The sequence below is a fragment of the Neomonachus schauinslandi genome, chromosome 1 (assembly GCF_002201575.2).
Source record: "Neomonachus schauinslandi chromosome 1, ASM220157v2, whole genome shotgun sequence".
NCBI lineage: Eukaryota > Metazoa > Chordata > Mammalia > Carnivora > Phocidae > Neomonachus > Neomonachus schauinslandi.
In genome coordinates, this window is record NC_058403.1 from 101,434,907 (window position 1) to 101,451,584 (window position 16,678).

The 16,678-nt window shown below is 34.7% G+C and overlaps 1 protein-coding gene and 1 non-coding gene across 3 annotated transcripts in view; both read left to right on the forward strand.

The window, feature by feature from the left end:
* The window catches only part of KPNA4 (karyopherin subunit alpha 4), a 58,263-nt gene extending 42,568 nt beyond the window's left edge, over positions 1-15,695 (forward strand). For both annotated transcript variants that reach the window (XM_021702581.2, XM_044920193.1), the window contains exons 12-17: positions 1,575-1,703; positions 3,045-3,149; positions 6,965-7,036; positions 8,140-8,302; positions 10,787-10,881; positions 13,678-15,695. In XM_021702581.2, the coding sequence (XP_021558256.1) occupies positions 1,575-1,703; positions 3,045-3,149; positions 6,965-7,036; positions 8,140-8,302; positions 10,787-10,881; positions 13,678-13,776 (663 nt within the window). In that variant the 3' untranslated portion in view covers positions 13,777-15,695. The remainder of the gene's footprint in view (positions 1-1,574; positions 1,704-3,044; positions 3,150-6,964; positions 7,037-8,139; positions 8,303-10,786; positions 10,882-13,677) is intronic.
* LOC123323249 lies at positions 1,919-2,232 on the forward strand. Its single transcript, XR_006539302.1, has one exon.
* Positions 15,696-16,678: the final 983 nt, after the last annotated feature.

The window sequence follows — 16,678 nt, forward strand, 5'->3', positions numbered from 1 at the left end:
TTAGCTCAGAATAGATCAAACACCTAAATACAAGAGCTAAAAGTGCAAATCTCTTAGAAGAAAACGTAAGCATAAATTTTCATGACCTTGGATTAGGTAGCAATTTTTTAGATAAGATAAAACAAGCACAAGCAACCAAGGAGAAAAATAAATTGGACTTCACCAAAATTAAAAACTTGTGCTTCTCAGGAGACCATCAAGGAAGTGAAAAGACAACCCACAGAATGGAAGGGAGTATTTGCAAATCATGTATCTGAAAAGGGACTTGGATCCAAAATACATAAAGAATTCTTACAACTCAACAGTAAAAAGACAAATCCCATTAAAAATTGGCAAAACATTTAAATACAGTTATCCAGAGAAGACATACAAATCGTCAGTAAGCACATGAGAAGATGTTCAACGTTATTGGTCATGAAGGAAATGCAGATCAAAGCTGCAATGAAATACTGCTTCATACACACCGGGATGGTATTATAATCAAAAAGACATTAACAAGTTTTGACAAGAGAGGGTGGAATCCTTATACACCTATAGAAATGTAAAATGGTACATCGTCTTTGGAATACAGTGTGACGGTACCTCAGAAAGATACAGAGTTACTGTATAACCCAGCATTTTCTACTCCCAGGTATATATAAACCCAAGAGAACTGAAAGCACATGTTCACCCAAAAACTGGCACACAAATGTTTATGGCACTATTATTCATAATAGCCAGTGAAAACCAAATGTTTATCCACTAATGAATAGTTAAAAATATATTCCGCTTACATATAACTGGAATATTATTTGGCCATGAAAAGGAATGAAGTATCTATACATGCTACAACATGAATGGACCTTGAAAGCATTATGTTAAGTGAAGGAAGCCAGGCAAAAAAGGCCACCTACTGTCTGATTCCAATTATATGAAATGTCTGGAATAGGCAAATTCAGAGACGTCTCAGGCATAGTAGCTGTCAACCCCCTTCCCCAGGGTGGGGGGGAATGGGAGTGACTGCTAATGGTTACAGATACCCCTTTTTGATGTGATAAAAATGTTCTGGAATTACCTTTTATGGTTGCACAATTTTGAATATATAAGAACCACTGAATTTTATACTTTGAAAGGGTAAATTTTTTGTTATATAAATTATATCTCAATTGAGGGGGGAAACTGAGTCATTTGTCTTGTAAATGTTAAAATTAGCCCCCCAAAAAGCTTTAACTTGACGGAAAAAGACCTAATACAACTATAAAATAATTGGTAATTCAAATTCATACGATAGTGAAATCTCATACTAAGCAGGTTCTTGCTCTCCTTCAGAAGAGCACTGTGTTTTTGTTTGTAATTTATTGAAATAGTGAATCAGAAACCTAAAGTACTTACTGTCTTTATGGCCCTAATTACTATCAAAAATTATCCTTGTTTGTTTCTTGACTGTCTTCTACAATAATGTAAGCTCCATAACCCTGTCCTATTCACTCCTCTATTCCTAAATTGGTATCAGACACAACTTGCTCAAAAACAGGTTGGCATGAATGAAAGTGTATCTTTCATAATAGAACATCTTATTAAATCTTTTGTTTCAGACTGCAGCACTTAGAGCTGTGGGCAACATTGTTACTGGAACCGATGAGCAAACACAAGTAGTTTTGAACTGTGATGCTCTTTCACACTTCCCAGCACTTCTGACACATCCCAAAGAGAAAATTAATAAAGTAAGTATTTTTAAATACTACTTAATAAGTAACACACAAAATATTCAGCAGTTTTCATTTGTAAAATTAGGGATTCAGAAGTATCTATAGTGATTATTAATATAAAACGTCATTTAGACATCAAAAGAAGATAGAATATTTTATTCTTTATAACATGGATTTCTGTGATTTTCTGTATATAAAACCAGTTGTAAACAATGCAAATTTGGCTCTCTTGGAAATGATGAAATAGAGATAATTGGGTGTTGAATGTTGTGTGATTGGAAAATTTTAATGTGTGAGTTAAGTAAACTTTATAGATAATTGTGTGTGTGTGTGTATGTGTGTGTCCTCGCTCATGGAGGCTATTGAAAGGGAGCACTGATTGGTGATGCTGATATTGGAGTGCATCTGAGGCTGTTGTAGAAATAGACGGGCTGTTGATTACAACATTGCCGATGATTATAACCCAAGAACAGCTCACCTAAGTAGCCTAGCACCCTACAATCTCTAACAGGTTCATTAAACATGGTCCTGTGATCTGATCCAAAGAGCCTACTTGACATTAGCTAATACTAATAGTTTCAGGAATAAAATTTGTTTACTAATTTTTTTTAAATAGAGAATGTTTCCTTTTACATTGATTAATGTAATAAGTTTATTATGTCTGGTAAATGAGAGTAATATACTACATAGGATATGAGGTTGATATTTTGTCTTATTTCATGCTAACTGGTCTCAGTGTGCATTTATTGTCTATGAAACTCGTGAAACACTTGACTACCATCATCTTGGCAAAAGCAGTAAGCACCACTAAAGTGTAAAGGGTAGCATAAAAAGATCCTTACGGTAGACCAATGAAACATCTGGTTCCACTTTAGCTCTTGAGAGAAATGATGCAGTGAATGACTTACAAATAAGTATACTAAAACAATCCACTATTTAGATTTACCGACTCTGGCTAGCATTCTTGATCACAGTAGAATAGAGAATAAAGCACATTATGTGAGGGGGATGCTGAATCTCATTTACAGTGGTTTTGGGATTTGTATCTATATTACAGCTCATGGATTCCTTAGTATTTGTTCAGACAAGCTTCTTTTGAATCTTAAGTTTGGGAACATTGCTTTCAAGAATTTTTCAGAAGGGTTAGTTCATCATGACTTGGATTAGGGCCATTAACAATTTGTTCAAAGAAAATACAGAATGTGGGGGGATAGAGGAGTTGAGATTCCTGAAATTTTTATTATGGAACTCATTCCATAATAAAATCATTTGAACATTGTAACAAATGTAGTGAATTTAGTCCAGATGCAGATTTTAATTTTTAATGAGAAATATTGAAGGGGTCTTGTTCTGCAGGAAGCAGTGTGGTTCCTCTCTAACATCACCGCAGGAAATCAGCAGCAGGTTCAAGCAGTAATTGATGCCAATCTTGTACCAATGATAATACACCTTTTGGATAAGGTAAGAAAATCATCTTGTATATAATCTGAGTAAGAGGAAAAGGATTTAAATTTAACATTATGTGATTATATACCTCTGTTTAATTAGAACCTATACAGCGGCACGAAGACTACAGTAAAGTAGTAGTAATGTGAAAACTTTGAACCTAGCAGTTTTGTTTTGTTTAAAGATTTTATTTATTTATTTGACAGAGAGACAGCTAGAGAGGGAACACAAGCAGGGGGAGTGGGAGAGGGAGAAGGAGGCTTCCCGCCGAGCAGGGAGCCCAACGCGGGGCTCGATCCCAGGACCCTGGGATCATGACCTGAGCCGAAGGCAGACGCTTAACCCACTGAGCCACCCAGGCGCCCCGAACCTAGCAGTTTTTACATATAAAAAACACATTTCTTTTTAGAACCCCTGACCGTTCTTCTGTATCATTCCTTTACCAATATTACCATTATCCTGGGATTTATTAAAAATACATTATTACTATTTTAAAAAACACATTACTGATGATAATACTCAAAATCATAATTATTACTGCTGATTATAAATGCTTACATATTGTTCTCATCATTCCACATGTATTATTTCATATAACTCTGCAACTCCATGAGCTTAAGAATTATCCCCTTTTGACAGATGAAGAAACTATGGTATAGACAAATAAATTGTCCAAAATCAAACAGCAAGTAAGTGTGCTATTTAATCGTATGCTATATCATCACTCATGCTTACATTAACGTTTGGGAAAGAGACAATTTAAAATGTCACATTCACGGCATGGGTTTTTTTCTAAACATTGATCTGTAATTAGAGAGACGATAACTCTATCTTCTTTCCCTCCATGTTTTCTACAAACTGGTAGTAAAGGCTTAGTTTCCTATAAACTGGTAGAGCCAGTTCAGTTTTTTAGGCAAGGCTTAATGCACTACTCTGTATTTCCTAATGATTTGCATCAGAAGACATATACTGTTTGTCCCATATCTTCAGATGTCCTACATCTGTCCTCTTCAGATTGATGAGTGAGCTCAGGTGTTATGAGCCTACTCCAATTGATTGTTATAAACCTAGCCATCAGTCTTTCACTAGTGGTTTCAGGTAGTCATTAATGATCATTGTGTGGATCCCTTATTTTACTAGGAACTGCAAAATGCTGACTTTCTAATTCTGTCGTTGTTTATGTATTAACTTTGATTTTTCAATAAAAAGCTTTTTTCATGGCGCCTGGATGGCTCAGTCGGTTAAGCATCTGCCTTCGGCTCAGGTCATGATCCCGGGGTCCTGGAATCGAGCCCCATGTCAGGATCCTGCTCGGCGGGAGCCTGCTTCTCCCTCTCCTCCCTGCTTATGCTCTCTCTCCCTATCTCTGTCCACTATCTCTCTCTCTCTAAATAAATAAAATCTTTAAAAAAGAAAAAAACCTTTTTCCTTTATCAGCTATTGGTTTACTCTGAAATATGTTTCATATAAGAAAGGCAAGGTGAATTCTCATTATCACTTAGTTTTTGTTTTGTTGTTTTGGGGGAGGTGTGTGTGTGTGTTTAAGTAGGCTCCGTTCAGGGCTTGAACTCATGACCCTGAGATCAAGACCGGAGCTGAGATGAAAAATCATATGCCTAACTGAGCCACCCAGGCATCCCATTATTCACTTAGTTTTTAGAATAACATGGTTCCCTAACAATCTCAAAAGGATACTAGGGTGGAGTTTTTAGTGTCATTAGGAAATTATGAATTTTTATATATATATTGTAAGTTTTAGTCCATTGTAGTTATTTTTTCTAGCAGATTGTCCCTAACCAATGGGAACCATTGGTTCCCCAGTAGTTTTTGAGATGAGAGCTTCCTACCTTTTGAATATGACACAGTTCTCAAGCTTATTTTATGTATTTTCTGACCTAGACTTTCCAGGGTGTCCTTTTAGGTAGCAGATAGTATATAAGTACCATAGTTCAGGTCCTAAGGATGATAATTGCTACAAGGTTGTCATTGTTTCTAGTGAACAAAATGGGTGATAATGTGTTTGGTTTTGTTTGGTTTTGTTTTTAGAAAATAGAAAATAGGGATGCCTGACTGGCTCAGTCAGTAGGGCATGCGACTCTTGATCCTCAGGATCATGAGTTCAAGCCCCACTTCGGGCATGGAGCCTACTTAAAAAAAAAGTAGAAAATATATAGTAGTTTTGTGAACATGAGAACTAAAAAGATTACAGTATATATTGAGATATATAAAATTTATCAAAATAACAAAATCATATTGCCACTAACAACCTGACTACTCCACTTTTAAGATTTCCTTGAGGGGTATTGTTTTTAGGATGTATTCCATCAGTGATGTACTTAAAAATGATCTGTCACTTGAAATAATTTTTGTATGTGTGATTAGGTCACCAACTTGATATATATAGTTACGTTACTTATTTCTGTTTTTTATTTGGGAAATTAGTATTTTTGTTTGTTTAGGTTTTTGGTTTTGTTTTTTTTTTTTAAGATTTTTATTTATTTGCCAGAGAGAGACACAGCGAGAGAGGGAGCACAAGCAGGGGAAGTGGGAGAGGGAGAAGCAGGCTTCCCGCTGAGCAGGGAGCCCAGTGCGGGGCTTGATCTCAGGACCCCGGGATCATGACCTGAGCCGAAGGCAGACACTTAATGACTAAGCCACCCAGGCGCCCCTGTTTAGGGTTTTTTGGCATATGTGTAAATTTTGCTGTATAATGTCATCCCCGCTCTGTAAGCGTTGTACCATTTTACAATCCTACCAGCCTCACTGATATTTACATTTTATCAGTCTGGTATATAAAAAGATATCCCACTACAATATTAATTTTTATTCCTCATATTTATATAGGTTTTTTCCTTAATTGTAAGCATTTTCCCAGGTTGCTAGTCTTTTTTATATTTAACAATAGGTTATTACTCCATTCAGCAGATTTATTGTAATTAGTCATTTATTCCACTGTTGTTGAGAATTCTGGTTGCTTTTACTTTTTGACTAGTATGTGCTACTAAGATGATATCTAGAAAGATACATAATATTTGTTTTAAATTATTTTCTTGGTAAGTTCTCAGAGATTCTCACCTTTGAGAACCTCATATAATTATTAAATGTATTACTAAGTATATTACTAAGTCATATATATGACTTTTTAAATGATTTTTAAGTATATTTTTTTCAATTTATATTTGAAAGGTAATGTAGGAGGGTGCTATTTTTATATCATAGTCTCATTAGTGGTGGACATTATCATTTTTAAAACCTTGTTTTGTGTTTAAAAGGATACTGGACATTTCTTTGATTAAAGTGAAATGTACGTTTTCCTTTTTTTTTTTTTTTTTTTTGACTGCTTTTATTTTATCACTGACTTCATTTAATCTGATTTCATTGAACAGTAATACCAAGTCAGTTTGTTTCCAGGAGAGTTTGCAAAAGGGAGTCTACATTTGTTTAGGGTAAATTGTTGTTTTGTTTAGGGTAAATTGAATTCAAAATCTTTTCTTTTTTTTTTTTTAAGATTTTATTTATTTATTTGAGAGAGAGAATGAGATAGAGAGCATGAGAGGGGATAGGGTCAAAGGACAAAGCAGACTACCTGCTGAGCAGGGAGCCCGATGCGGGACTCGATCCCGGGACTCCAGGATCATGACCTGAGCCGAAGGCAGTCGCTTAACCAACTGAGCCACCCAGGCACCCCAAAATCTTTTCTTAAGTATAAATTATGTATGCACATAGAAAGGCTAGAAAAAACCTGGGGAAATAAGCAGTTGAAAATCATTTCAGATAACACTTTTCCCCAATTTAAACTATGTTGCAATTTGTATCCTTTGCTTTTACAGGGGGATTTTGGCACTCAGAAAGAAGCTGCTTGGGCCATAAGTAACTTAACAATTAGTGGGAGGAAAGATCAAGTAAGTTCAGCTCTTATTTATTTCTCAAACCTGGTAAAATAACAGTACAGATAATTCTAAGATTTAGATTTCAGTTAAATCATAACTTAAAATAATAGCAAGATAACAGGCATTCTGTGATTTTTTTCTTTCCCCCCATATAAAAATGTCACCTTGACTTCCTTTAGTTATATTTCATAGATGAGAAGTGTTACACCATCTTGGCCTACAAAAGTTTTCTAATCCATGGTAAGATCAAAACATACGTAGTCAGGGGTTTATTTATTTATTTTTTTAACAGTATTAAGAAAAAACAGGACTTTTTAGCATAATAGGGCAGAATGAAACGTCACAGATTCTCGTAACAAATGAACACCAACAACAAAAAGAACCCAAACAGCAACAAAAATTTACCAGCAGCAAAGCAAGGAACTAACGTAAACCAAAAGACTGGGTCTAGGAATTAGGGAAAGGGATATAAGGAGCCTAGGGTGTAAAGTTTAAAAAGGCATTGTCACAGATGAGCTATAGACTGGTGGTGAGCAATGAATCCACTTAACATATGAATACAGAGCAGAATATACACATAGTACATGGAAATGACAATATAACAAAATATAAAAATGATAGAAAAATATTACGAAAATACTATATAACCAATTGAACAGTGAATTGAAGATGGCCAGGTATTTGAGGATTCTAAATGTTATAGCACTCTCACATTGAATACTATAACATTGAACAGTTGGTAGCTTTAAAAACAATCATCCATCCTCTTTACAGATTTCATAATTTTTTAATCTTAAAGGGGAGGAAGGGGCCTTTGAAGAAAGTACTCCTTACAGCAAATGTTTCATACGAAGTTGAGTGATTCCTTCATTTTCACTTGTTTTTTCCTAAGTTAAAGAAAAGTAAACACTACATTAAAAGGAGAAGGAATCTCATAGTAAAATAATCTTAACAATAAAATAATAAAATAATCTAATGTGGTCTAACATAACGTGAAAGATGAGGTCATGTTTCCATACTCAGACTTTTGAAGTCAAAATTATTTCAGTGAAATCATATGGTACACAAACAAAATTCTCTTATGTTTACTTTGTCATGGTGTTTTTCTTCTTCAGGTGGCCTATCTAATCCAACAAAATGTTATTCCGCCTTTTTGCAACTTGCTGACTGTAAAAGATGCACAGGTTGTGCAAGTAGTACTTGATGGACTAAGTAATATATTAAAAATGGCTGAAGATGAGGCAGAAACCATAGCCAATCTTATAGAAGAATGTGGAGGTAAGTTTATTATAAGCTGTTATTTCACATTTTAATGTTCTTTTTATAACTGCCTTTATTTTCTGACTAATGTAGCACTTCTGTATTTTTCTGTCTTAGATTATCAAGTAACAGAATAAAGTAAATACTATATTCTATATGTACAGTCCTGCTCAGCTTCTTGCATATGCTTAGGTAACTGAATTGCTGCCATGTATTGAACAGGCACTGTGCTAAGGTACTGGGAAAACAGTGGTAAACAAGACACAGTCCTTGCCCTCAAGGCATGTCAGTTTAGTCATGGAGATAAATATGAACTGATTTAATGTGCTAATTACCCTAATAGAAATGTACAACAAAATGAAATACCTGGAAGAAGCAGGAAGTGACACCTGAGCTGGATTTTGAGAGATGAATAAGGATTAATAAAGTAAAAAGGGATGAAAGGTGTTCCAGGCAGAGATAACACCATGAGCAAAGTCTGAGGTGAGACCTAGCATTCAGCAAATTATAAGTAGTTCAGTGTTGCTGAATCACAAAGTATGGGGTAGAAACTGCCTAAACATGAGGCTGGAGATAGCGCCACCAACCAGGCCCCTGCGGTCTTATAAGCTTGATAGCACAGCAGATTCTTTATTCTGTCACACAGTTTCCAAATCTGATTCTGTGCCAGAGTCACACAGAGTATAAACAGCATGGCTTCGCTTTCAGCTCTTAGAATTACCATGTAGATAGAACATGGAAGACTCAGTTCTAGCCGTGGAACAAAATGTAAATGTTACCAACCCAGATAAGCACAAAAGGAAGGGTATTTCTGACAGATGTGGAGAAGTAAATGAAAGGAGAAGTAACTATAAGAGTAAGAGAACCATATTCTCAATTTGCTTAGTGAAGAGTTCGGAGGCTTGAAAGAAAGAAGTATTTTTAAAGTTACTAAAGTGACAGAGCAACAGAAAACGCAAAGCTATCAAGTTAGGAACAGGAGATAGAGAATAGGGAACCTAATTGGGAAGTTGAGTACCAGAAAAATTAAAAACAAGTATAGTTTAAAATTTTTACTACTTTTTTCCCCACATAAACATTTTAATTATTAAAAATTTTATTTTTATATATTAAAATCCATATCTGAGCCTTGCCCTCATCACTGGAGGTAAGGCTAGGAATCTGTATCTTACAAGCTTCCCCAGTGAATTCTGCCCCAGGGTGTTACAAAGCCATTGAAAGATTTTACCTAAGGGATTGGTATGTTTAAATGGAGCGTGGATATCAGGGAAATGGGACCGTTGGAGACAAGAGGCAGGAAACCAGTTAGGACAGTATATAGCGGTTGGGCCACAATAAATGATGACAGGATTCAAGAAGTAGATAGACTATGAGGTTTTTGAGATTTGATGATAGAGTATTGAGGGAAAGGGGAACTTACTAGGCTTTCTCTCCAATTTCAAGTTGTTTATTATCACAAAGTAAGAATACATTAGAACGAATAGTTTAATTGAGGAAAGGCAAGTAACAAATTGTGTTTGGACATTTTGAGTTTTAAGTACCCATGAAACATCTGGTGAAATGATCACACAGGCATTTTAATTTTATGTTTCTGAAGCCCAGAAAAGAACAAGTCCTCACCCTATCATAGTGGCTAAATTCTTTTTTCTTTTAAGATTTTCTTTTTAAGCAATCCCCACACCCAACGTGGGGCTCAAACAACCCCGAGATCAAGAATTGCGTACTCCACTGACCAAGCTAGCCAGGCGTACCTAGCTAAATTCTTTTTTACTTAAGGCAGGCCCACTAAGTAGAGTGTGTAGAGTGAAAAATGAGCCCAAAACAACTTCTCCCATGTAAGGAATAGAGATAAAGAAGAACACTCATGAAAGGGCAATTTCACTTTACTTCAGAAGCCTTAAAATTATTACTCCTATAAAGCAGAACAAGATGCAATTTGCATATCAGTTAAGTTTATATATTCTTTTTAATGTTTCTGCCTATGATTTAATAAGCTCAATGTTTATAGGGAAAATTCCCCTGTCTCCTGAAACACTGTGATTGAGCTTGATCATTTTCCATAATCCTTAACAGATGTCTTAACATTCATATTTATTAATCACCAGTATTTTCATTGTTTTTATACATGCTCATTAGAAAAACTTGGCAGAGGCTAGAAAGTAGAAAGAATCTGCTTTTAACTTGTAACAAACAAAAGTAATCCATGTTGTTACTCCTTATAAACACTGGTTATATAGTGTTCTGCTGAATAGAGAGGGGTCTGTCGCTTGCTTAAAACATTTATATGCATTTAAACACTCAGGTTGTTAACTTTTTAAGATAAATATGCTGTATTTGTGCATAAAACCTTTTTATTTTTAAGATTCACCTTTAGAATAGAGTCCCAAAAATCATAGATTTGCAGTCCAAAAATTGGGATTATGTGGTCCCAAGATTATTGTAAATTTTTTGTTCTTACATTTTAAATATTACCATTGTTTCACTTCATAAAATTTCTTGCAGGACTGGAGAAAATTGAACAACTTCAAAATCATGAAAATGAAGACATCTACAAATTGGCCTATGAGATCATTGATCAGTTCTTCTCTTCAGATGATGTATTTAATAATTTTATAGTTTTCTTAGTTTTATGTATAAACATAAGTCTAGAAATAATATAAGCTAGGACGTACATTTTTTGGAATGGAATTAAAATAATGTCACTTTCAGAAACATAAATATTTTAATATTTTAAAGTCTGTCAGGGCATTTTAAAAAGTAGTTACTGTTTCTAAAGGCAAAAAAAGACAAGGATTTTTTTTTTCTTTTTTACAGATTTATTGCCATTAATAGTTAAAAATAGAATGAGGACTTTTTATTTCACAGGAATGCTGAAAGGTTTACTTGTAAAATAGCTTTTTTTTTTTAATCTTGTCACTGGAAGTTTGTACTTTTTGACCAGCTTCCTCCACTTTTCTCTTCCCCCACCCTCTACCCATGGTAACCACAAGTTTGATCTTTCCTGTGAGTTTTTTTGGTCTTTTTTAAGATTCCACATATAAGTTAGATCATACAGTATTTGTCTTTCTCTGTCTGACTTATTTAACTTAGCATTAAATGCCCTCAGTGTTTATACATGTTGTTGCAAATGGCAGGATTTCCTTTTAGTCTTTATAATATTCTACTGTGTATATATACCACATTTTCTTTATCCATTCATCTGTTGGTGGACATTTAGGTTATTTCCATGCCTTGGCTATTGTAAATAATGCTGCTGTGAACATAGGGGTGGAGATGTCTTTTCGAGTTAGTGTTTTCATTTCCTTTGAATGTATTCCTAGAAGTGGAATTGTTAAATAATCATATGATAGTTATATTTTTAATTTTTTTGAGGATCCTCCATACTGTTTTCCATAGTGGGTATACTAATTTAAAGTCCCACTACCGATGCACAAGATTTCCCCTTTCTCCATATCCACACCAGCATTTGTTAACTCTTGTCTTTTTAATGATGGCCATTTTAACAGGTGTGAGGTAATACCTCATTGTGATTTTAATTTGCATTGCCCTAATTCCTAGTGATATTGAGTATCTTTTCATGTACGTATTCACCTTTGTATATCTTTTGGAGAAATGTCTGTTCAGGTCTTTTGCCCATTTTTTTTTTTTTTTAAATTTTATTTATTTATTTGACAGAGAGCGAGACAGCAAGAAAGGGAACACAAGCAATGGGAGTGGGAGAGGGAGAAGCAGGCTTCCCGCTGAGCAGGGCCTGATGCGGGGCTCAATCCCAGGACCCTGGGATCATGACCTGAGCTGGAGGCAGACGCTTAATGGTTGAGCCACCCAGGTGCCCCTGCCCATTTTTTAATTGGGTTGTTTTTTTGCTTTTGAGTATGATAAGAATTTTTTTGACACTGGGCAAGTCAGGGTTTATTTTCACTTGATGTCTTTATAGTTCTCAAATTGTATATTGTTAATAGCATATTTATAAACAAAACAGTGATAATCCTTTATGACAATAGTTCATCCATATTTGAAGATATTGTCACTGTTACTTTTAGTAGGTGACCAAAAATAAATTTGAAGATACATAAAATGGAAACAGTAAATCATCAAGAAAGATAAGTTATCATATAATGTAAGGTGTAGTATACAAAAGTATCTTCATAGTTTATAGTAGTTGAAATTAAAGTATTAACTTATTTTTAATGTTGCTTCTTTGGAAAAGTAAATCTAAAAGCAGTTATTCCTTAGAAAATTATGATTAGATACAGCCGCCAGTGGATTTTTTGATAATTCTCAACTTTTCAAAAAATAATTCATATACCCCAAACTTTTCCACATTATCAAAAAAGAATGGAATGTTATTAAATATTTTCTTAAGTGTATATGATTTGAACATTAACCTGGGAAGGACAATACTGGAAAAGAAAATTTGTGGACTATTTACTTACAGATGATCAAGCTAAGTCCTATTTAGAATATAATGCTAGTTAAATCAATCAGAAATAAAATCCAGAAAGACATCCTCTCTTAAGGGTAGCTTTCATCACATGTTCTAAAGTTGGATTTTTGGAAGTCCTAATTTGCAACTATAGATATACACAAGACCTTATGATTTCTAATACCTTAACATGAAGTTCTCTGTTAATCTCTTACATTGTGAAAAGAATAATTCAGATGATATGCGTATTTATAGGAACTGTACTATATATGGTATTTCAAAAAAGAACCCCTAGATATAAAGTATAAAGAACATTATTTATTCATTATATCACAGCTATTATTTTACCATTTTAAGCCCAAATGTCATTTATCTCCAGTTGCTAGTAAAAAAATTAAAGATTACATTTACTCTCCAAAAGTCACAGCATTAAGTTTTTTAATGTCATCAACTTTTATCTATTTGCCCAAGTAAAAGGGATATTATAGTGAGTATCCTCTCAGTTTGAGATGTAGGACAATCTCCAATTTATTACTTATATCACTCTTGGAAGATACCTATCTTGCATATTCTCTTAAGTTTCCTCTCATTTTGGTGCCTTTAAGAAAAAGCCTTGGGGCGCCTGGGTGGCTCAGCCGTTGAGCGTCTGCCTTCGGCTCAGGTCATGATCCCAGAGTCCTGGGATCGAGCCCCGCATCGGGCTCCCTGCTCTGCGGGAAGCCTGCTTCTCCCACTCCTCTGCTTGTGTTCCCTCTCTCGCTGTGTCTCTCTCTGTCAAATAAATAAAATCTTAAAAAAAAAAGAAAAAGCCTTTATGAAATGTTTCAGCTTTCTAAAGAGATGGTAGGACAATGTTGGCTTTCATCATCTCTCTTGTACTTTTTTTATGGAAATGAGAATATTTCTATAATGTTATTTATGTAACCTTTAAAACTAATTATCACTTACTTTTTCTTTTTTCCTTTAGATTGATGAAGATGCTAGCCTTGTTCCAGAGGCAATACAAGGTGGAACATTTGGTTTCAATTCATCTGCCAACGTACCAACAGAAGGGTTCCAGTTTTAGAAAGATGTTGTGGAAGTTAGGTACAATGCAGCACTGAGATATATATATATATATACATATATATAAAAAGGTTTGATCCATCAAGCTTGGCTCATGGGATCTGCTGCTGCATTAAATCGGGAAAGAAAATGTGAAGATTTCATTTGGAATCACAGAAAATGCCCAAATGAGGTCAAGATGGCGAGTGGGTGCGAGTGAGAATGAGTGGCAAAATGTAACGAAAACTTTACATGAATGCTTATTTAGGTTGTTCAAAGTAAAAAGGGCTACAGGTCACAGATCTTCAGTGCCTGAGAAGGAACATTGACTTACTCTGTATCAATTGAGGGGAAAGTGCAGTACTGTCATCTTCAAGCCTTGTAAGCATAAAAGAGGATACGATGCCCATATAAGTCAAAGGAAAACGAGCCCAGGCCTTGCTATGAAGCAATGTGTGAGTGGACAATGATGAATGAATGTCTGGCTCAGTGACAGGGAGTCAGGTTCATCTTTCAAATCTAGGGCTCTTCACTCATGAAGCAGACTCCTAGTCCTGGAGTGACTGTGTACGAGAGTATGGTTGTGGTGCTGTATGTGAACGCATGCAAGCTTGATTCGCCTTCAGGGGGCTGATAACAAACCTAGTAAATCATCAAAGTGAGATCATAAGTGTTAATGTACACTGGACATGAAAACAAAGACCGGTTTAGCAGCAGACATTGGTTTACTCTGCAGCCTGTGTTTTCTACTCCCCGTCTTCCCTTTACCCACCCCCCCTCCTTTTTTTTTCTTTTTAGTTTTTATTTACTTTACCTAGTATGGCTTTTTAGTTGCTTCTCAAGTCAGAAAACTTTTCAGGAAGGTTTCCCTGTGCATTTGCACCAGATGAATGTTTGATGCTATGAAAAGCTTTCCATATCATCAGAACTAATTTGTGTAGATTTTTGCATGAAAAAAATCATAAATTTCCCTCAAAATAGACTGTGTTGCAGTACACAAGTTGCCATAATAGTATAAAACAGTAAAATGTGCTTTAAAAAGCCATCCTTTTCATTTTCAGAGATAACATAAAGATCTTTGCATGAGGTAAATCTACAGCATAGTTCATTTTTAGATTTTGTTGAGTCCTGTAAAGAAGAAGAAGAAAAAAGTTTCAGTTGTGGTAGAATACCGTGCTGTGTTTAAATGTTACTTGTTTTCAAACTTTGTTTTCTATGAAAATGATATGGAAACTTCTAAAATGGAATTTGGTGCATATGTACTGCTGAATAAAGACCGATGAAGAGGTTTGAGTAGATGTACAAATCAAGTAATGGTTTGAACACCTTTAATAATATGCCTAATCTGTTCAATTGTTTTAGAATCTTTTTATCTTAGATGTAGGCAGCCATGAACAATCTATTTTGAGCCACTTTAGGGAGAAAACTTTGTATTTTTAAAACTTGCATAAAAGTTATGCAAGTGGTTTTTATAAATTGGAATAATACCTCAGTTTTGAGGTTATGCACACTAAATTAAATGTGACATAAATTAATTTGTACAAAAAGAACTCTTTATAAGGTGGCTCATTGTAGGAAATCCTGTGCCTTCCCCTTTGAGCACAAGTGTTGCATGAACAACAGTTTGCTATAAGAAACATACCAGATTAGCCACCATTAGCATCTATATCTACTTTGTGTTTAAAATCAACTGGTAATTCTGAAACACTGTAGAATGGATAAAAATTATTTTGTGATCATAACTCTTTGTTGAACTAGAGTATTTTTGCAGCATTCCTTGTCATCAGAAACATGGTTAAAGTTAAAACTAGAAGCAGCAGAAAACTAGCTTGTAAAATTTATCCAAGTAGAATGCAGGCTAGGCTGTCTTGGGGAAATAAACATTAAAACTTAAAGCAATGTTTTACATGGGGTGTGTGTGTGTGCTGTTTGGATTTTAATATATAAATATAAACATAAAGTTAGAGTATGAATCAATGGCTTATTTTAGATTGTCCTTAAGCTTTTGACCTAGAACCAATGTAACAGAAGAAATTTCTTAAATTCTGTACTTTTAATATAGACATATTAATATTCTAACCCACTGGGTCTGTTCAGGTGACACTGTCTTTGCTTCTGCTTTCTCCCTGTCCAGCCCAAGATTTTGACCTTCCTTTATTCTTCTAGCAAAATGGACTGAGAGAGACTACTTGAACTATATTTTACATATTACTATAACTTCAGCACATGGCTACAAGTGGCAAATTACATACAAAGCTTGTTTTTTTACAGAAGGCTTAAATTAACAGAAGTTGACCATAACAGTATTTTGTATAATCCATGTTTCTTAGTAAACAGATCTAGCTCAAAGTAAGGTTATAATAGGCCAAGTGATTTTATAAAATAGTTAACCCTATAATACATCCTAGTGTGGATGATAGCAACATCTGTGAATACAAGGGCTACCTGATGGTCTAAATATTTCATTTCTACCTATGGTCTCATACAGGACATTGATTTTGTAATAGAATGCTTGGAGGGATCTTTCATTGTCTGAAATTTGTTTCAGCACAATGAACAGTTCACCATACTTAGCAGATTTAAACACAACTCTTTGTTTTATTCTCCACTGATTAAGAAACTTCATTTTTAACACAGAGCATTATTTGTGAGGAGGGGAAAAATGGAATAGTAAGCCTTTAATAAGCTTAATGTTCTTGGCTTTTCATGTCTTAAACTGCTTTTTTGGAGCATTGAGCTCTTCTCAAGTTGTATAAAAATAAGAATGTTCTATTACAAATGTGTGAGTAGCCCTAGTCTAAAATATATCTTTAAAGATATTTTTTTCTATTTTGTGTCATGATGGAATTAGTACTTTCCACATTACTTTGGACCAAAACCAGAACATTCCTATAATTAAAACTATTGACTAATCATTAAAAATA